Genomic DNA, 24073 nt, shown 5'->3' on the forward strand with positions numbered 1-24073 from the left:
TCCATTAAAAAAAAAAAAGAGCCTTGCTTGTCCAAGACAATAAATCAGCTCAGTGGGCTCACTGGAATGATCTAAGTTGAGTGCCTCAGATTCAAATTTCCTGATTTTCATGGTGCTTTTTAGAAAAGAAAGTATTGAGGAAGGAGCTAAAAGAAGAGATGAGAGTAATGAGCATATGGAAGAGAGACAACACATACCAACTTGGAGCCCAGTCAGTTCAGTGGGATTCTTGCCTTGCTCTCCAGCTGTGCCTTCAGTCCTGGAGAATTATCAGGGCCTCTGTATGAGGCTGGGGTGCCAGGGGGCTGCTTCTGAGCTGTTGGAGGTTGAGGTCTGGCTGCTGTGATGTTTGCTTTCCATGATTAGCATGAAGACCTCACAGGGAAAGGTGTTTAAGCCTATGATTTAGAATTGAGGTATAAAACCATGTGGTACAACAGGAAGAGAAGCTAGGAATCAAAGGAGACAATGAAAGATACTAATTAAAGGCTGTATGTCAAGGGGCACTAACCCCATGCTCAGCCAGCCATATACATAGATCATTTTCACTTTAAACATTCTTTACAGTTTTTATTTAACGTGACTTTTAAAAGCCAGGCTACCTTTTCTTACCTAAATTATCTTTCTTTTCAGTCCTGACGTTTAGTTTGCTGTCAAGGCAACTGATCCCTCCTCTCAATATCTCATATGCAGCTTTCACTTCTTCAGTAATTTATGTAATTTTTGGATCATGTCATCAAATGTCTATTGGTGAGTTCAGTTCTGGAACCGCAGGAGGTGGTGAAGTCCCCACCTCAATTATTTACCTATTGCTAAGGAACCCAAGTTAAAGCTATGTGCAAGGTAGGAAGAAAGGGGACAGAGGATGGGCATTCTAGCCACAGGATTAGTGTTTAGATTTTAGAAATGGAACACTTCTAGTATGTCATTATCAATGTCACCACCAGGCGAAAAGGCCAGAAAGCTATTTCCCAAAGGAATTAAAGGACAGAAGCACTCTCCTTGGTGAAATTACCTGGCACTGGGATCTGAATGCCTCCACCAGAAAGGTCCAGGAACAATTCCGCCAATACTTTGAGTGGATCCATCTTTCCACTGGACCCAGGATAACCAAACTCCATGGGCCCAATTCATAATGATCATTTTCTCACTGTATTAATTTACAATGAGAAAATGCCACCATGGTAATCAAAGCACTTAAATCCATAGGAGCACTTTCTTCTCAGAGTTAAACCCATCTACCCTTTTATAGTCAGAAATGCCTGTTACAGGAACCAAGCTAGTTAAAGGTCAGATAATCAGCAAATTTACTAGGTGAACCTGCATAGAAATCAAACTACGAAATGCCCCACCAGTCTAGGCATTGCCAACCTTCACCCAGTGAAGCGCCTTTTCCTGGCCTTCCCCACGAATTTTCAACCAAGGCTGATAATTCTGACTGACATACTCTTTCTCCAGATGTTTGTTCAATCTGGGACCATCCCATTCTTCTAGCTGTGGAGTGCTACTCTGCCTTTTCAAAGGACAATAGCACATATTTTTCTAAAATTCATTGTGTCGATTTTACTTTTAAACATTAGAGAGCAATTTCATTCCCACATCCCCAAGGCACATTACAATGACTTCCAAAGACTGGTAATAAGAGCTATTAGAGTTTTGGGTCTGTCGGGTAATGTGTTGTTTTCTTTTTTTTCCTTTTTTTAAATCCTCACCTGAGGATATTTTTTCCATTTTCAGAGAAAGTAGAAGGAAGGGGGCGGGGGGACAGGGAGGGAGAGAGAGAGAGAGAGAGAGAGAGAGAGAGAGAGAGAGAGAGAGAGAGAGAGAGAGGTGAGAGAGACACATCAACTCATTGCCTCCCACATGCACCCTACCAGAGGCAGGGAGTGAACCCGCAACCTAGGTATGTGCCCTTGACAGGGAATCAAACCCACAACCCTTCAGTGTGCAGGCCAACGCTCTAACTATTGAGCACACCAGCCAGGGCTATCAGGTAATTTAAAAGTAAGGTTTGCCTTTGCTCCCGTTGTAGGTTGATGTGAACACTAAATGAAGTTATGTTTGAAACAGGTTTAGCTCAGTGTCATTTTGCACCTAGTAAATAAATCCTTCCTAAGTGTTAGGTATTATTTTTCTTCTTATTATTACTGTTAGCTTTGTTTTCTGATATATTCACCACCACCTCACTTTTCATTGCTCTAAGAGCAGGCACGGCAGCTGAACCTGATACACATTTCCAGTCAATTTCTCTCTGCGACCCACACTATGTGCCCATAATGATAGAGGTTTATACCTGGGCCACCAAGATCTAAATTCTGTGACTGGGTCACAGTTTGTGAGGCCAGAGTTCCTTCCCTGCTCTTTCTTACTCTCGATGGCCACTTTCAAATAAGAAAAGGACAAACACAACATAAGCTCATGCCTTGACTTTGTCAATAGCTTCAGTTTACCTGGACTTAAAAGCTCACCTTCTGCCTAAACATCTTCTTCATAGGTGCCTTCTTTCTTGTGAGCGCTCTGACGATCGATGTCCTGACGCTGTACCCATTCAACAATGGCCACCTGATCCTGGGAACTTTCCTCAAAGAGGACTTCTCTGACCCCCTCTTCTTCACGGCCTACAACCAGTCCCTGAGTGTGGTGGCCTCCACAACATTCTTGACTGGGATTATTCAGGTAGGGTACGAGTCTCCAAACCTCTGAGGAAGAACTAGATAAAGGGGCCACAAATAGACCCCTTCCTTTCATTGCTCCCGCTATCCATTAAGATACCCAGTGATTTCTTTCTGGAAAACTTGTGGGATCTGTGGATAGACTGACAAAACTCCCTTGTCAGAAATCATTAACCATTGATTTTGGGGGGGGTTTCTTTTGTTTTTATTATTCAAAACAGCTTTATTTTTTTAAATATATTTTTATTGATTTCAGAGAGGAAGGGAGAGGGAGAGAGAGCTAGAAACATCAATGATGAGAGAGAATCATTGATCAGCTGCCTCCTGCACACCCCACACTGAGGATCGAGCCTGCAACCTGGATACATGCCCTGACTGGGAATCGAACTGGTTACCTCCTGGTTCATAGGTCGCTGCTCAACCACTGAGGCACTCCAGCCAGCAAAACGGCTTTATTTTTTTATTTAGCTTTCTGACTCTGTGCTTGTACCTTCACTACTTTCACAACAATTTTCCTGATACTGTCACAGACACGTTTAGCACACATGGATTCATGCCAAGCCCTGCTGACATGTTTTTTCATTTTAGATAACCTCACTAGAACTTTAGGTCTCACAGCACAGACTCTGCGAAGTCGGCCTAGGCACATGCCACATGCAGATTTTGGCGCTTCTCCAATCTTCTTGGTGTTAAGGGAAACAATTCTATTAGCAGGGGCTCGGCACAGCCTAGTTTTGTTAGAGGCTGTATGGTAGGACAGCCTCCACTGATATGACAAATGCTGGACATTCTGAGTGCCTGAAGTCACCGTCCCCGGAAGAGGAAAAAGCTATCCACCACTGATGTTGGATGAGGCACTAAACATTCTCACCAGTCCCTTCTCTGAGACAAAAGGGTCCTAGGGATGGCCGGGGAGGGTGGGGGGGCCGGAGGAGGGAGGGGTAAGAGATCAACCGAAGGACTTGTATGCATGCATATAAGCATAACCAATGGACATAAGACACTGGGGGGTAGGGGAGGCCAGGGGATTGTCAAGGGCGGGGGAAAAAAAAAGGAGACATATGTAATACTCTTTGTAATACTTTAAGCAATAAAAAAATAAAACTCTAAGAAATCAAAATGATAAAAAAAAAAAGGGTCCTAGGAACTATGGGCTAGAGTTCTAGTCATGATTTCATGTTTTAAAAATTCCCTTAGCCCAGCTGGCGTGGCTCAGGGGCTGAGCGCTGACCTATGGACCAGGAGGTCACAGTTTGATTCCCAGTCAGGGTATATGCTAGGTTTCGGGAGGCAGCCAGCCGGTCAGTGATTCTCCCTCGTCACTGATGTTTCTATCGCTCTCTCCCTCTCCCTTCCTCTCTGAAATCAATAAAAACATATTTTTAAAAAATTTCTTAAGAATAGCACTGATAGGCTCAGATACTATATCTTGGGTTAGTAAGCATTAGCGTCAAACCTGAAATCCTTTTTCTGCAATGACAGGACCACAGCTAAAGCACAATAATATCAATGACATTAAAATATCAGAATTTATTTTTGGCAATGTTTTTCATTTCCCTCAGAGAGTCTACTATCTAAAGCTAAATCCACCTAACTAAAATCACATAGTCCAGATTTATTTCTCTTTCTTCTCAACTACTCACTCTCTAGCTAATTTTCACTCATCTACCCTGGAACCATCTTTCATTAGGTAAGGATATATTGGGAGCCTGCAAAAGCAAGTTATTACGGTGGGTTGACCCAGGCCTTGACATTTGCCAGCTGTCTGAACATACATCATCTTGCCTTTGTGGGCCTTAGTTTTCTCATGCATATAATGGGAATAATAACATTTGTTTTGTGGAGTTCTTATGAAGATTAAGTGAGAAAATGCATGTAAAGTACTCAGCCCACAGCCTGTCACTTAGTATCACTAAATTATAATTACTGGATACAAAGAAGTAAATTTGGTCCTTGAACAGAAACCAAAACTTTAAAAGAAGATATAATTCCTGTAGTAAAAAAAAAAATTTAATGTTGTAGGAGAAGGCAAAATAACAGGCAATAAGTCAGTAATGTGTTAATTATCTAAGTGGCCTTGGGCATGTTCTGTCCCCTCCTTAAAGCTTTAGTTTCTTTCATTTAATAAAGGAGGAGACATTTCCTTTTCAGGAGGATGGAATAGATGTACTTTTCCCTATTCCTCCAGCTAAGTACAACAGAATATCTTGGAACATTACATATAAAACAAATGTAAGAAGACTCTGGAAGGTAGAGAGAAGGCGAACAGGCCCAGAACCTCAGGACATAGGACCAACACGGAAGTGCGTTCCCTGGGTTTTCTTTCCAGCTCATGTATTTTAATCTTGGTGCTGAAGAGGCCAGAAACCCACAGTACCAACAGGTGCGGACAAAAAAAAAAAAAAAAAAAAAAGACTGAAAACGTTTATACAATAACTGATCTACTCCAGACAAACACCAAGAAAAAACAGAATTATGATATCACCACCATTCATATCAGCAAAGGCAAAGCAGGGAGCCTAGATTTCCACCCTCACTTAGCTGTAATGAGGTGCCCACTCAGTCCCAACTGGGGTGTTGTCAGAGAAGGCCAGATAGAGAGCCAGAACTTTCATAGCCACTGGGAAGTAATGAGACAACCTTCCCACGCCATGCTGGGGAGGCGCCAGAGAAGGCCTAGTGAAGAGTCAGGTCTTTCACCACGAGGAGAACCCCTTCTGCTGTGATGTCCATGTGGGGAGAAGAAAGGCATCCCTGTCTATCCCAAGCAGGAGAGTGTCAGTGGAGGCCTAGTGGGGAGCCAGAACTCCCACTCCTGCCCAGCAATATTGGAGAGTCCCTAGTGCCACAGGTGTTAGTGAAGGCTGAGAGGAGAACCTGGACTTCTACCTCTACCAGGCAATAACAAGGTGGCACCTCTCCTTCCCCTGCCAGCACTTGGTCAAAATAAGCTAACTAAAACAGAGGGTTTAAATAAGATCCAGAGTCTTATAACATAGCCTCCAAATGTGTGATTGAATTGAAAATCACTTGTCATACCAAAAACAAGGAAAGTCTCAACTTGAATTTTAAAAGACAATAAAAAGCTCTAGCGGGTTTGGCTTAGTGAAAAGAGCATCAGCCTGGGGACTGAATGGTCCCAGGTTCAATTCTGGTCAAGGGCATGTACCTCAGTTGCAGGCTTGATCCCTGGCCTGGCTGGGGTGTGTGGGAAGGCAACCAATTGATGTTTCTCTTTCTCTCTCTCCCCGTCTCTCTCCCCATCTCTCTCCCTCCCATTCTCTCTAAAAAATCAATTCGAACAATATCCTCAGGTGAAGATTAACAAAAACAATAACAACAAAAAAAGATTCCAACACTGAGTTGACAGAGATTCTAGAACTGGAAAGATTTTAAAGCAGTCATCCTAAAACTTCCCAAATTTGGCAAAATATGTAATCCTATAGGTTGAAGAAGCTGAGAAAATCCCCAAGAAAATAAATCCATAGAAATCCACACCAACACAAATCATAGTCAAACTTCTGAAAACTAAAAAACAGTGAAAAAAATCTTGAAAGCAGTGAAACCCTTTACCTACTAGGGTAAACAACTCAAATGACAGCAGATTTCTTATCAAAACCTGAAGGAAGTGGCACAATATTTCTTGTTCACCGAAAGAAAAGAACTGTCAATACAAAAATCAAATACTCAATGACAATACCATTCAGGAATGAAGGGACACCCAGCCAGCATGGCTCAGTGGTTGAGTGTCAACCTATAAATCAGGAGGTTGTGGTTCAATTCCGAGTCAGAGCACATGCCCAGGTTGCAGGTTCAATTCCTATTGAGGGGCATGTAGGAGGTAGCTGATCAATGATTCTTTTTCATCTTCCATCTTTCTATCTCTCTCTACCTCTCCCTTCCTCTCTGAAATCAATAAAAAATATATTTAAAAAAATAACACACAATGTTCTCTGAATTCATCTTATTCTCTGGAATTCAGAACAAGAGAGAAAAAGAAAATATAAGAAAAGAAAGAAGGGGAAGCCAAGACATTTTCAGATGAAGGAAAAATAAGAGAATTTGTCACAAGCATACCCTAAAAAAATAACTAAAGGAAATTTCATAAAAAGAAAGGAAATGAAAAAATAAGGAATCTTGAAACATCAGGAAAAAAGAACAATGGAAAGAGTAAAAATATGGATAAATATGACAGATTTTTCTTGTTCTCTTGGGATTTCTAAATTATGTTTGATGGTTGAAGCAAAATTATAACACTATCTGATGTAGTTAAAAATGTATGTAGAAAAAAATTTATGTATATAGAAATATTTAAAGCAATTGTCTTATAAACAAGTAAGGTTTCTATACTTTGCTTGAACTGGTAAAGTGTTGATATCAGTAGACTGTAATAAGTTATGTATATATAATGTAGTACCTAGGGCAAGCATTAAATAAGCTATACAAAGAGATACACTCAAAAAGCAATATCCTCTATAATAATAAAAGTGTAATATGCTAATTAGACCAGACAGCTGAATGACCTTCCGACGTCATTCCAGACATCCTTCTGGATGAAGCTGTGGCGGCAGGTCAAGGCAGAGGCAGTTAGGGGTAATCAGGAGGCAGGTGAGCTCTTAGGGGTGATCAGGCAGGCATGCAAAGTGGTTAGGGGCAATCAGGCAGGCAGGCAGGTGAGTGATTAGGGGTGATCAGGTAGGTAGGCAGAGTGGTTAGGGGTGATCAGACTGGCAGAGTAGTTAGGGGTGATCAGGCAGGCAGAGTGGTTAGAGGTGATCAGGCAGGCAGACGAGTGGTTAGGGGCAATCAGGCAGGCAGGCAGAAGGGGTTAGGAGTGATGAGGCAGGCAGGTGAGCAATTAGGAGCCAGCAGTCCTGGATTGTGAGAGGGATGACTGACTGCCAGTTTAGGGGCCCTGGACTGTGAGAGGGCTCAGGCCGGTCTGGGCCCCTCCCCCCCCCACCCACCCCCCGCCTACCAGTGCACAAATGTGCACTGGGCCTCTAGTAAATAAAAATGGAATTCTAGAAATGTTCAAGTAACCCACAGAAGTCAGGAAAAGGAAAAAGATAAATGAAAACAGTCAGAACAAACAGTGCAACATTTACAGTAAAGATAGAGATTGATATATTTTAAAATAAGCTGTCTACAAGAAACATCAAATACGATGATATAAACAGGTTGCAAATAAAAAAATGAAAAGATATAGCATGCAAATATGAATAAAGGAAAGTAGAATTGACTATATTAATATCAGATAAAGTAGACTTCAGAGTTAATAAAATTATCAGAGGTAAGGAAGGACATTATATAATGATAAAAGAATCACTCTACCAAGAAGACATAGCAATTATAAGTATGTGTACACCAAACAACAGAGCTATAAAATATATGAAGCAAAACTAATAAAAGTGAAAGGAGAACTAGACAAATACACAATTACAGTTGGAGACTTCAACACTCCTCTCTCAATAATTGATAAAATAACTAGTCAGAAAACCAGCAGGAAATAATAAAACTCAATAACACTATTGACTAACAGGAGTTAAGAGATATTTACAAAATAGGCCATCTAATAACAGAAGAACAAAAATTCTTTTCAATTACTCATGAAACATATACCAAGATAAGCCAGAACCTAAGCCACAAAACTAACCTTCATAAATTTAAATGACTTAATATCAAATAACATGTTCTCTGGCCACAGTGGAATCAAAATAGAACTCAATAACAGAAAGTTAATAGGAAAATCTCCAAATAGTTCGTTACTAAACAACACACTTCTAAATAATCCAATACTCTGGTTTCTCTTCAGATCGCATAAATCTTTCGCCTTTTACTAAATAATCCATAGGTCAAAGAGTAAGTCTCAAGAGAAATGAAATAAATACATTAGGGTAAATGAAAAGAAATCATACCAAAAATTGCAGGACACAGCTAAAGCAGTGCTGAGAGGGAAATTTATAGCACTAAAATGCATACAGTAGAAGAAAGGGTCTCAAATTAATAGTCTAAATTCCCACCTCAAATACCTAGAAAAACAAGTGCAAATTAGATCCAAAATAAGCAGAAGGAAGAAGAAAATGAAAATGAAAATAGGAAAGCTTATATACTCATGATTCCTATGTAAAATGCCTGAAGTGACAAAATTACAGAAATGGAGAGCAAGAGTTACGGATGAGAGTGGAGGTAAGAGGATGGAGATTGGGAGTAGGAATGGGAGGTGAGAGGCAAGGGGGTGTTGGCTATGATGACAGGTCAAAGGAGAGATCCTTGTGGTGATGGAATTACATTGTATCCTGGCTGCATCAACATCAATATTCTCATTGTGGTTTGTACTAAAGTTTTTCAAGATGTTACTATTGGGGAAAATGGGATAAAGAATACATCGGATCTCTCTGCTTTGTTTATGACAATTACCTATCAATCTACATTATCAAAAATAAAAAGTATACATTTAAAGAACTCTGAACCAGATGATAAAACTAACATTTATTGCTGTGTTAGTTACTGTTCAACACTTTACATCAGGGGTCCTCAAACTTTTTAAACAGGGGGCCAGTTCACTGTCCCTCAGACCGTTGGAGGGCCAGACTATAGTTTTTAAAAAAAACTATGAACAAATTCCTATGCACACTGCACATATCTTATTTTGAAGTAAAAAAACAACACGGGAACAAATACCATATGTGTATTTGCATGTGGCCCACTGCTTTACATGTGTTATGTCTTTTGATTCTCATAAGAGCCCCTTTGTGAGGGTGGATATCACTCATTTGAAGGAAACAAGGTATAATGGGATTAAATAAATTGCCCAGGTCACATAGCTGGTAAGATCCCAAACTGGGAGTCAGACTCAGAATGCTCTACCTCAAGAATTTGCGCTCTAGACAATTAAAGTGGAAACTAATAATAAAAGTGAAGGGTTTAGTATCAAAAGAAGATGAAAGGAAGAAATAATCTTTAGTTGGATTGTGGAGTTGTCTGGGAAGGAAATAACCGTTTATTGAGACGTTCTTTCATTCACTGAACATTTAGTACTTGTTTTCTATAAGAATGGCAGATAGTCTTAATGTCACAGGACAACTCTGATTGCCTAGAAAACTATGTTAACACAGACTCTGATACCACATAGCAGCTGGGCATGAAAGAGCTCTATGGTTAAGTATAGATACTTGCCATTTACAAGGTGGGAGGAAAGATGGCATGAAGATGAGTGATATGTATTTGCATCTGTCACTATTTTCAGATTTGAGCTAAGTGTTTTCCATGTGTTGTGTAATGTAATCCATACAAAACACTGTGCTGAGTGCTATTCCCAATTTACAGGCTAGGAAACTGAGGCTCATGAGAATTTAGTTAACTTGTCCAAACTCACACAGCCAGTGAGTGTCAGACCAGGATTGAAGTCACATTCTCCATCTCTAGGAATCTTGCTCTTTTCATCACACCTCCTAAAGAAGTGGAGTTTCACTACACTCTTGAAAGAGGTGATGGACAGATTGGCAGAGATGGCAAAAAAAGGAGGGGTTCATGCATAAGCACAGAAGTAGAAATCAGACATTCACACAAAAGACAGGAGGCAGATTGGCCTGACTAGAGTAGAGGAGAGTATTGAGTTGTAATGACAGGAGATTAAGGGGGAGACACAGCCCCAACTGACAGGAAGCTTTGAAACAAAAAGCTTTTAAAGGTAAAAGGTTTACTCTTCCAAGTTTGTCTTCTGAGCCCTTGTAGTCTAGTGGAAGGTGAGGTGGTGACAACAGTGGGCTTCAAGACTTTTGTTTTCCTTTTCCTTCTCTTCACTGGGCTGTGCTAGTTTTCTTAACCTACCCTCTCAAGGGCATTGGGGCCCACGCTTTATCCATCAATTTTCCAACTGTGTTTTTTATTCTAAAAGATGGACACGTATACTGCAAAAAGCTCCAATAACCAAGTATAAATGATAAAGTGTTGCCACCAACTTTTCATCCCTCCCCAAAGGTAACTTCTGTGAATACTTAGATATCGCTAGTTTAGACCCTTTGCATATTTAGAAATATACACATATATAATTTATTTCATAATATGTTACATAACATTTAAAATTTGTATCTCTATATTATATATACATATGTGCATGTAAAATGCAATGTTTTATACATATATGCAGTATATAGATAGAATCCTGAAGACAGAAATTCAGTTGAATCATTCTTAGTAAAGATAAGAGTGAAAGGCCGAAACCGGTTTGGCTCAGTGGATAGAGCGTCGGCCTGAGGACTGAAGGGTCCCAGGTTCGATTCCGGTCAAGGGCATGTACCTGGGTTGCGGGCACATCCCCAGTGGGAGGTGTGCAGGAGGCAGCTGATCGATGTTTCTCTCTCATCGATGTTTCTAACTCTCTCTATCTCTCTCCCTTCCTCTCTGTAAAAAATCAATAAAATATATTTAAAAAAAAAAAAAGATAAGAGTGAAAGGCCAAGTGTGAGCTGGAACTTGGGTTTTTTTAATTGTCTTTTCTTTGTAAAAAGCTGCTTTCCTCACAGGGATGTTAGTATCTCCCGGAAAGAGTGACTAATGACAGGCCTCTTTAAGAAGGCAATGGCTTGCCCCTCTCTTCCTCGGTGCTGCCTACGGAGGTGGCGGCCGTCAGACCCCTCGTGAAACCCAAGATTGTCAAAAAGAGGACCAAGAAGTTCATCCGGCACCAGTCAGACCCATATGTCAAAAGGAAGCGGAACTGGCGGAAGCTCAGAGGCATTGCAATAGGGTGCGTAGAAGATGCAAGGGCCAGATCCTGACGCCCAGCATTGGTTATGGGAGCAACAAGAAAACAAAGCACATGCTGCCCAGTGGCTTTCGAAGCTTCTGGTCCCTAACGTCAAAGAGCTTGAAGTGCAATAAATCTCACTGTGCTGAGACTGCTCACAGCGTCTCCTCGAAGAACCGCCAAGCTATTGTGGAAAGAGCAGCCCACCTGCCATCAGGTCACCAGTCCCAATGCCAGGCTGCGCAGCGAAGAAACTGAATAGACAGATTGTGTACACATTGTATTTATGTTAATAAAATCATAAAATTCTGCCATCTGGCATTTCTGCCCTGGGAAGAAAAAATAAATAAAAAGGCAACGGCTTATTCTGATTAGTCTGTGACTGTTAACCTTAAGTCAACAAGGTCAGTAGATTCTAGGGCAAGATATTAAGCTTAAGTGCTTGCAAAGAAAGAAAGAAGACCCAGCTGGTGTGGCTCAGTGGTTGAGTGTCCACTCATGAGCCGAGCGGTCACACTCTGATTCCAGTCAGGGCACATGCCTGGGTTGCGGGCTCGATCCCCAGTAGGGGGCGTGTAGGAGGCAGCTGATGGATGATTGTCATCATTGATGTTTCTCTCTCTCTCTAAAATCAATAAAATATATTTTAAAAAGGGAAGTGTGGTCTAGTGCCCTAGGGAGCCCCGAATGAATGAACACCAAAGACCAATTTCAGCTGATTAGGGAAAGAGACACTGCAGTTATCAAAGGGGCCTAACCTAACTTTCTTGTTGGAAACCCCTTGGAGAGAACTTAACCGGTGCCATTGCTGGTCTGATGACTTTCTGCCTCTGTTTTTCTTTTTCATCTGAACCCCCTGCAGCTATTAATGGGCATGTTAGGTTTTGGCTTCATAGCAACCTACCTTCCGGAGGCGGCAATCAATGCCTACCTGACTGCCGTGGCACTACACATCATAGTGTCCCAGATGACTTCCATCCTCGGGATTATGATTAGCTTCCACGCTGGTCCTACCGCCTTCTTCTATGTGAGTAATTTCTACTCTCACCCAAATTACCGATGTCCCACCCCCTGTCCCCCAACAGACTCGGACCCAAGCGGAGAGACTCCTGCACAGGCAGCCGGGTCAGGAGGGCCCTGGAAATAATCTTCTCTCCCTAGATTTAGTGTTAATTAATCGCAGGGGCCAGTTGGACTATTTTTCTGTTTCATTAACCATGTTGCCCCGCTTTTTAAACTTACATGACTTACAAAAAAATTGGATCTTTAAGATACTATATCTATCATAATTCTTCCCATCACATGCCTCATAACAGACGTGTATCCCTAAGACATCTAAAAAATGTAAATTGCTAGCTAGTCCCCAAATGCAAAAATGGCACAGGAGCCAAGCTAAAGTACACATATGGTCTAGGAAAATTAATAAAGACTAGGCTAACAAACAGAACTCCTGGGTCCTTTGTGTTATACTGAAATGTATGAAGTCTGTTCTTTCTTTATTGGACATTACTATCACTTTCAACTTAAAAAATACATATCTACCCACCTGGTCAAGACTTTTGTGTCTGGCAACACTACATAAGGACTTCCTTTTTTTTCTTTATTTCTTTTGTTTGTTTGTTTGTTTGTTTGTTTTGTTAATCCTTACCTGAAGACATTTTTTTCATTGATTTTTAGAGAGAGTAGAAGGGAGGGAGGGAAGGGAAGAGAGAGAGAGAGAGACATTAATTGGTTGTGTCAAACCTGTAACCCAGGTAAGTGCCCTTCACCGGGAATCGAACCTCTGGCCCTTTGGTGTGCAGGCCAACACTCTAACCACTGAGAAACACTGGCCAGGGCTAGGGACTTTTTTTGTTGTTATTAATCCTCAGCGGAGGATATTTTTTCCATTGATGTTTTTCTTTTTTAGAGAGAGAATGGAAGGGAGAGAGGGAGGGAGGGGGAGAGAGAGAGAAACATCGATGTGAGAGAGACACATCATTTGGTTTCCTCCTGCATGGCCCAACTGGGGCCAGGGATCTAGATACATACTTGCCCTTGACTGGGAATCAAACCCCATCCTTTGGTTCACAGGCCGATGCTCTAATCACTGAGCCACAATGGGCAGGGCCAAGAACTTCTTTTTGAACTAATCTAGAAAGAGTGTCATTTTCTGGACTTAGACAATTATATATCCCTTTCTAAGCCTCTGTAATTTTGTTTTCTTTCAGAACATAGTTAACTACTGTATATCTCTCCCAAAAGCTAATTCCACCAGCATCCTGCTATTTCTAACTGCTGTTGTCATTCTGAGAATCAACAAATGTATCAGAATCTCCTTCAATCAATACCCCCTTGAGTTTCCCATGGAGGCTTTCCTGGTAGGTGTTCTGATGTCCCAAATTCATGAATCGGATCATTTAAAATACCTATCTTTTAAAATATATAAATAAGCAACTAGGAAAGAAAACACTGTAAAAACAATGATTTTTTAAAAACACGTTGAATTGTGACAGAGCTTTAAATGTATATAGTTTTAATTACTAGCTTATATTTATAACATACTTTTCTTTTTAAAAATAAATCTTTATTGTTTTTTCTCTGTATTGTTGAAAGTATTACATATGCCCCCTTTCCTCCCCCATTGACCTCCTCCAGCCTGCCCTTGCCCTCCTCCCCACCCAGGCCTTCACCACCCTATTGTCTGTGTCTGTGGGCGATGTATGTACGATTACAAGGTCTTTGATTGATTACCTCCCACCCGCCCGCCCGCCCCCATTTTCCCTCCGAGATTCCACAGTCTGTTCCATGCTTCCGTGTCTCTGGATCCACTCTGTTCATCAGTTTGTTTTGTTCATTAGATTCCACATATGAAGGAGGTCATGTGATACTTGTCTTTATCTGACTGACTTATTTCACTTAGCAAAAACATACTTATTCTCAAAGGATTTTCATCTATTGCCTCTTTTTCATTCTATTTAAAAATAATTACAGATGATGTATTATAGAATTAAACCTGTATAATTTTATTAACCAATTTCACCCCAATAAATTCCATTAAAAATAAAGTTTTCCCCTCTTACAAAAGTAATACAGGCTCAGCCTAACAATTTTGCAAAACATAAAGAAGAAAAGATAAAAGGAAGAGAAGAAATTCCTATAGTTGCACCCACCCAAAGTCAAACACAGTGGATACTTTTAGATTGTTCGGTATTCCCTCTTTCTTCCAAGCAAATACTTGAGAGGCCTACCTATGCTCGGTGTTGGTGAATTTCCACCTTCTATGCAGAAGTTGTTTCTACTTTAGTATGGTTGCACTCATACTGTTATTCAGCCTCTTTCATTTTGCTGCAGTGAAGACACTGAGGGAGATGAATTGTGAAATGCATTGCCTAACGCAGTGGTTGGCAAACTGCGGCTTGTGAGCCACATGCGGCTCTTTGGTCCCTTGAGTGTGGCTCTTCCACAAAATACCACGTGCGGGCGCGCACGTACAGTGCGATTGAAACTTCGTGGCCCATGTGCAGAAGTCGGTATTTTGTGGAAGAGCCACACTCAAGGGGCCAAAGAGCCACATGTGGCTCGCGAGCCACAGTTTGCCGACCACTGGCCTAACCCATGTCACTAGTAAGTGGTAGAGCTGGACTCACTACTGTCTAATAATAACACTTCTTGTTTCTTTGAAAAATCCATTGATAAAATTTATCTTTTGCAGTTATAACTCACATTTTTATAATGATAAAGACATGTTCATACATAAAGCTTAGGGTTTTTAAAGTCAGCATTTCTCATATTGGGATTGCCGAATCCTTGGGTGTTTTTGAAAATTCCTTTCCCTTTAAGAAGTGTTCTGTTGCAGAAACTTAAAGCTCACCAAACATCCATGTGTCCCCCTGTATTCCCAGCCACCCCTGTAGCTAGGCAAGACCATGTGACTTGGAGCTCAACCATAGGAGACGAGGTTTGAGTCCCATGTACTTGCTTCCCCTGCTGTAATAATCATAGGGTTGTCTGTTGAGATGATAGAGTTAGTAGATGGAATTAGTTTGGATCCCTGCGGTACCCTTTGCAAAGAAGCTGCCCTAGAGAGACAGTGGACTTTGCGCAGGCAAAAATAACTTTTATGTGTTAAGGTCTCATGGCTTGTATGTTGCCACAGCATACCTAGCCTATACGTTCTAATTCAGGTCTATGGCGTTCATGATTGGAAGACTATGTGAACTGCTGGAAATTCAAACTCTCATCACTGTTGTCCACCTCTTACAGAGGAGCATATTCTTTCTTCCTTGGAATAGTTGAAAAGCTATTAATTTATAAAGGGCAGAAGCTGAAAGGCTGCTTTTACAAAAGACTTTCCAAAACACTGTACACAAATAGCAGTGCCCTGGCGCCAGGAGTGGAGTCAGGGACAACCTCTCCTTTTCATGGAACCCGCCCCGTTCTGGCACCTTAGCAAACCGAGGCTTTGGGGCCACCAGCAGATGGCATCTGTGACAAAGACATCCTCTCTCTCTCTCTCTCTCTCTCTCTCTCTCTCTCTCTCTCTCTCTCTCCCTCCCCCCTCTCATTTCACCTTTATTAGGGTGTAATTGACATAAAATTGAAGATATTTAAAGTGTGCGTCACTGTGATTTGACATATATGTACATTGCAAAAGGATTCTCCTATCTAGTTATTAACACATCCATCACCTCACATGTTTATCTTTTTGGGGGTGGGAGATGAGAATACTTTAAGCACTATTCTTAGAAAATTTAAATTCTGCTCTCTTATCAAATTTCAATTATACAACAGAGTTCTCAACTATAGTCACCATGTTATTCATTAGTTCCTCAGACCTTATTCATCTTATAGCTGAAAGTTTATACCATTTTATCAACTTTTTCCTATTTTCCCCACCTCACAGCTCCTGGCAACTGCTTTTCTGTACTTTGTTTCTATGAATGTGACTGGTTTTGTTTTTAGGTACCATACTGTAAGTGATATCATGTAGTATTTGTCTTACTCTGTCTGGCTTATTTCACTTATCGTAATATCTTCAAAACCCATCCATGTTGTCACAAATCAACCCTCTCTTAAGAGACATCAGCAACAGGAATCATAGTGCTATTTCTTCAAGCAGCCTCAAAGACAGTGAACATTAACCAGGGTTATTAAGACAGGGAAGTAAGAGCATAGAGAATTCTGTGGGTTGACTATGGCTGACAGATTGGTTTGTGGGCCACAGTTAAGACATTCCTGTGGGGGATGCTGTAAATAAGCAGGATGCACCATGAAGTAAGTGCAGCGACAGAGGAATCTGAGGTCCAGCAATACAAGGAGGTGAAGACTTAGAATTATTGCAATTTAGGTAGTAAACTTCGTTGTGACTTAATTTATACTCAAAGGTTATTGAAACCTATAATATGCTAGTTATGCTGTAGCAGCATACAAGCCATGAGATCTTAACAGATAAAAGTTATCTTTGCCTGCACAAAGTCCATTGCGGGTTCGATCCTGGGTCAGGGCACATACAGCAGTCAACCAGTGAGTGCATACATGAGTGGAATAGTGGATCTCTCTCTCTCTCTCTCTCTCTCTCTCTCTTTCTCTCTCTCTCTCTCTCTCCCCCTCCACCACCCCCTCACTTTCAAATCAATAAGTTAAAAAAAAATTTAACCTATGCATTAAGTTTTATTGTCTCTGGTTTAATTTGCTTTGCTGTGAGATCTTTATAAGGTATAACAATTGCTAGGTTATCTATTTTCCTTCTAGTTGAAATGCAAGGGAGACTTGCCATTTTAGAAATTAATGAATGAGGAGGAGAAACGGCAAGTAATTGCCTTGCTGAAGACCTGCTTTCTTATGCTATCAACTGTTGTTCCATATTATTAAGGATTAGTCAGTAATATGATTCTCAATATACCTCAACAATCCCCCAACAGACCTATTCATATTGGCACAACGTACCTAGATCTAAAAACTTGTAAAACTGAGGCCTTGATACAGGTATTACCTGAAAACAAGTTTGTATTTGCTCTGGGTGTTTAAAGCTGGTGAGGAAAAACAAGCCCAGGGCACCCATTCGTTCCCATCATGTGGCAGAGAGCAAGGCTGGAGTTGCTTTCATTCTGGCTCCAGTGCTAAAACCAGCTTCCGGAACTAAGTCAGGGTGGACTTCTGCCTTCCTTGCTGCACTGAACCTCTCTATCCAACCTTCCAAGGGCCAACATATATCACCCCCTGTCCTGCCAGTGGCTAAAGGCACCTCCACTCCTGGAAGCAATACATAACATAATATTTAGATGATTGTTTGCCCTTTTTTAACCCCTACAGGTTCTTGGCTTCAGTGCACTTGCTAGCAAGATAAGCATTGCCACAGATACCGGCAAGACATTCATGGATATGATTCCTTACAGGTTGGTAATTCCACTTTTCAAGACTATTTCTGCCCTTTCTGTTACCTTCTCTTCACCGCTGACCATACAGTTGACTGATATTCTCCGCTAGTAGTCCCTAGCCACAGCTAGGGGTCGCTGAGTTCATGTTTATTTTAGAACATAGAGGTTCATGAAAGAAGCAGGACTAGGCAACCCCTGTTTCTTCTCTGGTCAGCCTCTGACTCTCTTCCCATAGTTGAACTGATCTCCATACCCAAGTAAATTGTTGGATACATAGAATACTAGAGACTCACATATTTTTTCCCTAATGCATTGTGACCCCTCTCAACCTCTACACCTATCTGATTGCCTCTCAAGGAGGAGACAAGAGATGCCTCCACTTTCCTTGCCTTGCTTCTGGGGCTCAGTGCTCACTTGATTGGCATTCCTTCTGTCTTCACCCACTTGGACTGAATCGGTGTCCTTGAGCAACTTTATGGTATTACTCTGAGTAGAAAGCTCTCCTCAAATAGTCTGGCAGATAGGTTTCTTATGGGCTCACAATTAATTTGCATTATAATTCCTACCAGTGACTATGGGGTATCACTCTTGCTTCTGTTAGGAAATTATAATTTCTTCAATCTTTTTTATTTTAGTTTTTCTTTTTTCAAAAAACTCTATTGTTGAGAGTATTACAGATGTCCCCCTTTCCCCCCCACCTGACTCTACCTGGTTCCCACCCCACCCCATGCCTTCACCACCATATTGTCTGTGTCCATAGGTAAGATCTTTGGTTAATCTCTTCCTGCCCCCCTCCCACTTCCCTCTGAGATTCCTCAGTCTGTGCCATGCTTCCATGCCTCTGATTCTGTTTTATTTGCCAGTTTATTTTGTTCGTTAGATTTGTTGTTTATTTTGATTTTTTAGATTCAATTGTTAATAAATATGTATTTGCTGCCATTTTATTGTTCATATTTTTCTTCTTTTCCCCCTCCTCCTTCTCCTCCTTCTCTTTCTCCTCATTCCTCTTCTTAAATAATACCCTTCAACATTTCATTTAATACTGGTTTAGTGGTGTTGAACTCCTTTGGCTTTTTCTTGTTTGTGATGCTCTTTATCTGACCCTCAATTCTAAATGAGAGCTTTGCTGGGCAGAGTAATCTTGGTTGTAGGTCCTTGCTTTTTATCACTTTGAATATTTCTTGCCACTTCCTTCTGGCCTGCAAAGTTTCTGTTGAAAAATCAGCTGACAGTCTTATAGGTGCTCCCTTGTAGGTAACTAGTTGCTTTTCTCTTGCTACTTTTAAGGTTCTCTTTATCTTTAACCTTTGGCATTTTAATTATGATGTGTCTTGATGTGGGCCTCTTTGAGTTCCTCTTGTTTGGGACTCTCTGTGCTTCCTGGACTTGTAAGTCTGTTTCTTTCACCAGGTAGGGGAAGTTTTCTGTCATTATTTTTTCAAACAGGTTTTCAATTTCTTGTTCCCTCTCTTCTCCTTCCAGTACCCCCATGATGTAAATGTTGGTGTGCTTGAAATTGTCCCAGAGACTCTTTACACTGTCTTCATATTTTTTATTCTCTTTTCTTTTTGCTCCTCTAATTGGGTATTTTTTGCTTCCTCACATTCCAAATTGCTGATTTGATTCCCAGTGTCCTCTACCCTACTCTTGATTCCCTGTAAATTATTCTTAGAAAAAATAAAAAAGTGGGACTACATCAAACTAAAAACCTCCTGCACAACAAGAGTGTGTCTTTCATTTCTGACTGGTCCTTTTTTATGTTGTTAATGTTCTCACTAAGTTCCTTAAAGTCATCACAGAGTTCCTTGAGCATCTTTATAACCATTGTTTTGAACTTAGTATCTGGTAGGTTGTTTGCTTCCATTTCATTTAGCTCTTTTCTGGAGATTTCTTCTGTTCTTTAATTTGCAACATGTTTCTTTATCTCCACAGTTTGGCTGTTTCCCTGTTTGTTTGTATGTATTAGGTAGAGCTGCTGTGTCTCCTGGAATTGGTAGAGTGGCCTTGTGTAGCAGATGTCCTGTATGGCCCAGTGGCCTGAGCTGGGCACTCTAGGTGGGCTGTGAGCACTATCCTGTTTCAGTTGAGTATTGATTCCTTTTGGCATCACTAGAAAGAATTGACCCCCAGGCTAATTGGCTGTTCAGACCAGCTGAGACTACAGTGGAAGAGATGCTGTGCATGAGACACCCTTAAATCAGTGGGGCCTTGGTGCTCACCAAGTCTGACCCTTGAGTGGGTCGCTCATGGATATGCTAGGGCTGTAATCTTCCCTGGTTTGGTCACTGGGATTTTGATAGGAATTGCATAGAATCTACATATTGCTTTGATGCTCTTTAACTGGCCAAATACATAAAATATGCTTAAATTCACAAATGCATAAAAATTCTAAAAGAATAAACTTGTTTGCTTCACCATTTGAAAATGCTATGGAACCAACTTGTTATTTTGAAATTGTTAAATAAAGGAAACTTATCATGCTTTTCCTGTAAGAACTGCTCTTTTGGGTGTCCAAATAGTTGATAACAAGACATTTCACTTTTATTTAATTAATTAATTTATTTAAAATATACTTTTATTGATTTCAGAGAGGAAGGGAGAGGGAGAGAGAGATAGAAACATCAATGATAAGAGAGAATCACTGACTGGCTTCCTCCTGCATGCCCCACACTGGGGATTGAGTCTGCACCTGGGCATGTGCCTGACCTGCAACCTGGGCATGTGCCTGACCGGGAATCAAATCATGACCTCCTGGTTCACAGGTTGATGCTCAAACACTGAGCCACACCAGCTGGGCAACATTTCACTTTTAGAAGGATTATCCTATCTAATAAAAGGGTAATATGCAAACTAACCATCACTCAGTCACAAAGATGGCAGCGCCCATAGCCACAAGATGGCGGCACCCAGTCCTCTTAGCCCCGCTGGAGTCCCCCAGTCCCGGGGGGGCAGCTGCTGAGAGTGGGCAGTGTGAGCGGCCTGGCAGAATGCTTGCTTTGTCGCCATGGTGAAGACGCAAGCATTCCACCCCACCACAGAGTGTCTGGACAGCAGGCACAAAGCAGCCGGTGGAAGGGGAACACTTGCATCGTTGCCCTGGCGACTAGGCAAGCATTCCGCACCCGGGCGCAGATGGGCCTCTGGGCCACAGAGAGCCTCTGGGCAGCAGGTGTGGAGTGGCCAAGCCCCACAGAGAGCTACTGGTGCACTGATTCGTGCACAGGGCTACTAGTATCCAATAAAGGAAGAAGGAATTACAGAATTAGAATAACATCATTAAAGGATACTAGCATATCATCTGTTAACATCACAAAAAGAGACAATTAAAAACCAACCTATCAGAGAAATTAAGAAAACAATCCCATTTATAATTGCATCAAAAAGAATAAAATAACTAAGAATAAATTTAACCAAAGAGGTGAAAGATTTGTACACTGACAACTACTATAAGACACTGACAAAAAAAATTGAAGACACAAATAAATGAAAAGAAATTCCATGCTCATGGATTAGAAGAATTAATATTATTAAAATGTCTATATACCCAAAGCAATCTACACATTCAATGCAATCCTTATTAAAATTCCAATGCCATATTTCACAGAAATAGAATAAACAATCCTAAAATTTGTATGGAATTTCAAAAGACCCACAAATAGCCAAAGCAATCTTGAGAAAGAAGACAAAGCTAGAGGCATCACACGTCCTGCTTTCAAACTATATTGCAAAGTTATAGTAATCAAAACAGTATGGTATCAGAATAAAAACAGACATAGATCAAAGCAATAGAATGAGCTCAGAAATAAACTTATGCATATATGAGCAACTAATTTACAACAGAGATCTAAGAATGTACAATGGGGAAATGACAGCCTCTTCAATAATTAATATTGGAAACACTTGACAACCACATGCAAAAGAATGAAACTGGACCACAAATATTAACTCAAAGTGGAATCAAGACTTAAACTTAAGATTTAACACCATAAAACTCCTGGAAGAAAACATAAGCAATAAGCTCCTTGACATTGATCTTGGTGATGATGTTTTTGGATCTGACTCTTAAAAGAAAGGCAAAAGAAGAAAAAATAAACAAGTGGGGTTACATCAAACTAAAAACCTCTGCACAGGAAATGAAGCCATCAAAACAATAAAAAGTCAGCCTTTCAGATGTGAAAAAATATTTGCAAGTCATATACCTGATAAGGGGTTAACATCCTAAATATATAAAGAGCTCATGCAACTCAATAGCAAAAAAACAAAAATCAATTTTATTTAAAAGTGGGCAGAGGATCTGAATAGACATTTGTCCTATGAAGACGTACAAAAAAAAAAAAAGGAGAAGAAGACATACAGATGGCAAATAGATACATGAAAGGGTACTCAATATCATTAATCATTAGGGAGATGAGAATCAAAACCACAATGAAATATCATTGACGCCTGTTAGAATGGCTATTATAAAAAAGACAAGAAATCACAAGTATTGGTGAATATGTGGAGAAAAGGGAACCCTTTTGTACTGATGGTAGAAATGGAGGTTTCTCAAAAAAATTAAAATTGAATTACTATATGATCATGAAATTCCACCTCTGGGTATTTATTCAAAGGAAATGAAACCACTGTTCATTACAGCATTATTTACAATAGCCAAGACATAGAAATAACCTAAGTATCCACTGATAGATGAATGGATAAAGAAAATGTGGTATTTATAATAATAAAAGTGTAATATGCTCATTAGACCAGACAGCCAAACGACTTCCAGACGTCCTTCCAGATGAAGCCGGGGTAGTGGGGGCCGAGGAAGAGGTGGTTGGGGTGATCATGCTCACAGACGAGCAGTTAGGGGAGATCAGGCAGGCAGGCGAGCAGTTAAGGGCAATGAGGCAGGCAGGTGAGTGGTTAGGGGCATCAGGCAGGCAGGCAGAGTGGTTAGGGCTGATCAGGCAGGCAGGCAAGCAGTTAGGGGCATCAGGCAGGCAGGCAGAGTAGTTAGGGGTGATCAGGCAGGCAGGCGAGCAGTTAGGGGCATCAGGCAGGCAGGCAGAGTGGTTAGGGGTGATCAGGCAGGCAGGTAGGTTAGCGGTTAGATGCCAGTGGTCCCGGATTGCAAGAGGGTGCAGGCCAGGCTGAGGGACCCACCCTCCCATGCACAAATTTCATGCACCAGGCTTCTAGTCTATAATAATAAAAGAGTACTATGCTAATTAGTCTGGACATCCTTCCGGACGACCTTCTGGACGAAGCTGGGCTGTGAGGGAAGCCTGGGTCCTGGGTGCCACAGGGAAGCCAGTGCCGGCAGTCGGAGAAGGAAGGCCTACTCTTGCATGAATTTCATGCATTGGGCCTCTAGTATATACATAATGGAATATTATTCAGCCATAAAAAGAAGGAAATCTTGCCATTTGCAACATGGATAGACCTTAAGAACATTATGCTAAGTGAAATAAGTCAGAGAAAGACAAACACAGTGGAGCCTTGACTTACGAGTTTAATTCGTTCTGTGATGGAGCTCGTAACTCAAATTACTCGTATGTCAAATCATTAAAGTGAACAAGTGAGACACGTGATGCTGGACTGATGTTGTGGCGTTCACTGTGACGTTCACTGCGCCAACTAGCGGTGGGGTATCTGAAACTGGCTTGTAACCCGAATTTTAGCTCGCAACTCAAAGCAAAAAATCGGCTGAGAGACAGCTCATATCTCGAAAAACTCATTAGTCGGGACACTCGTAAGTCAAGGCCCCACTGTACTGTATGATCTCACTTATATGTGGAATCTAAAAAAAAATAAATAAAATCAACTAAGCTCATAGATACAGAGAACAGATTGGTAGTTGCTGGTAGTGAGAGGTGGGGAGTGGTGAAATGGGTGAAAGCAGTCAAAAGGTACAAACTTGTTATACAATAAATAAGTCCTGGAGATATACAGCATGGTGATTATCCTATATCTAATCTAATAAAAGAGAAACATGCAAATTGACCATACCTCCGCTGCACCCACAAGCCACACCCACAAGCCAATCAGGAGCAAATATGTAAATTAAACCAACTAAGATGGCGGCGGCCACAGAGCTGGAGTGAGCAGGAGGCTTGGGTTGCCCCCGGCAATGGAGGAAGCCAAGCTTCCCGGCTGCCCTGCTGGCCCTGAGCTCCGTTCAAGGCTACAAAGTTTCAATTATAGAAGATAAATAAATCCCAGATACCTGCTTCTGGCCCGTAGCCATGGCCAGCCTGAAAACGGCCATCAGCCCTTCACCCAGGCTGGCCAGGCACCCCAGCGGGACC

General features: G+C 41.2%; 2 protein-coding genes across 2 annotated transcripts in view; one reads left to right on the plus strand and one right to left on the minus strand.

The window, feature by feature from the left end:
- The window catches only part of SLC26A8 (solute carrier family 26 member 8), a 78322-nt gene that overhangs the window by 22746 nt on the left and 31503 nt on the right, over positions 1 to 24073 (plus strand). Inside the window, exons 3-7 of the mRNA XM_059701847.1 lie at positions 634 to 750; positions 2495 to 2676; positions 12287 to 12451; positions 13635 to 13784; positions 17719 to 17801. Of these exons, the coding sequence (XP_059557830.1) occupies positions 634 to 750; positions 2495 to 2676; positions 12287 to 12451; positions 13635 to 13784; positions 17719 to 17801 (697 nt within the window). The remainder of the gene's footprint in view (positions 1 to 633; positions 751 to 2494; positions 2677 to 12286; positions 12452 to 13634; positions 13785 to 17718; positions 17802 to 24073) is intronic.
- Positions 3133 to 11415, minus strand: LOC132236627 (large ribosomal subunit protein eL34-like). Its single transcript, XM_059699722.1, has 2 exons — positions 11265 to 11415; positions 3133 to 3470 (listed from the first exon to the last, which is right to left on the minus strand). The coding sequence occupies exons 1-2, from the start codon at positions 11413 to 11415 to the stop codon at positions 3133 to 3135; spliced, it is 489 nt and encodes a 162-aa protein (XP_059555705.1).

This window comes from Myotis daubentonii, chromosome 6, assembly GCF_963259705.1.
Source record: "Myotis daubentonii chromosome 6, mMyoDau2.1, whole genome shotgun sequence".
NCBI classification, from domain to species: domain Eukaryota; kingdom Metazoa; phylum Chordata; class Mammalia; order Chiroptera; family Vespertilionidae; genus Myotis; species Myotis daubentonii.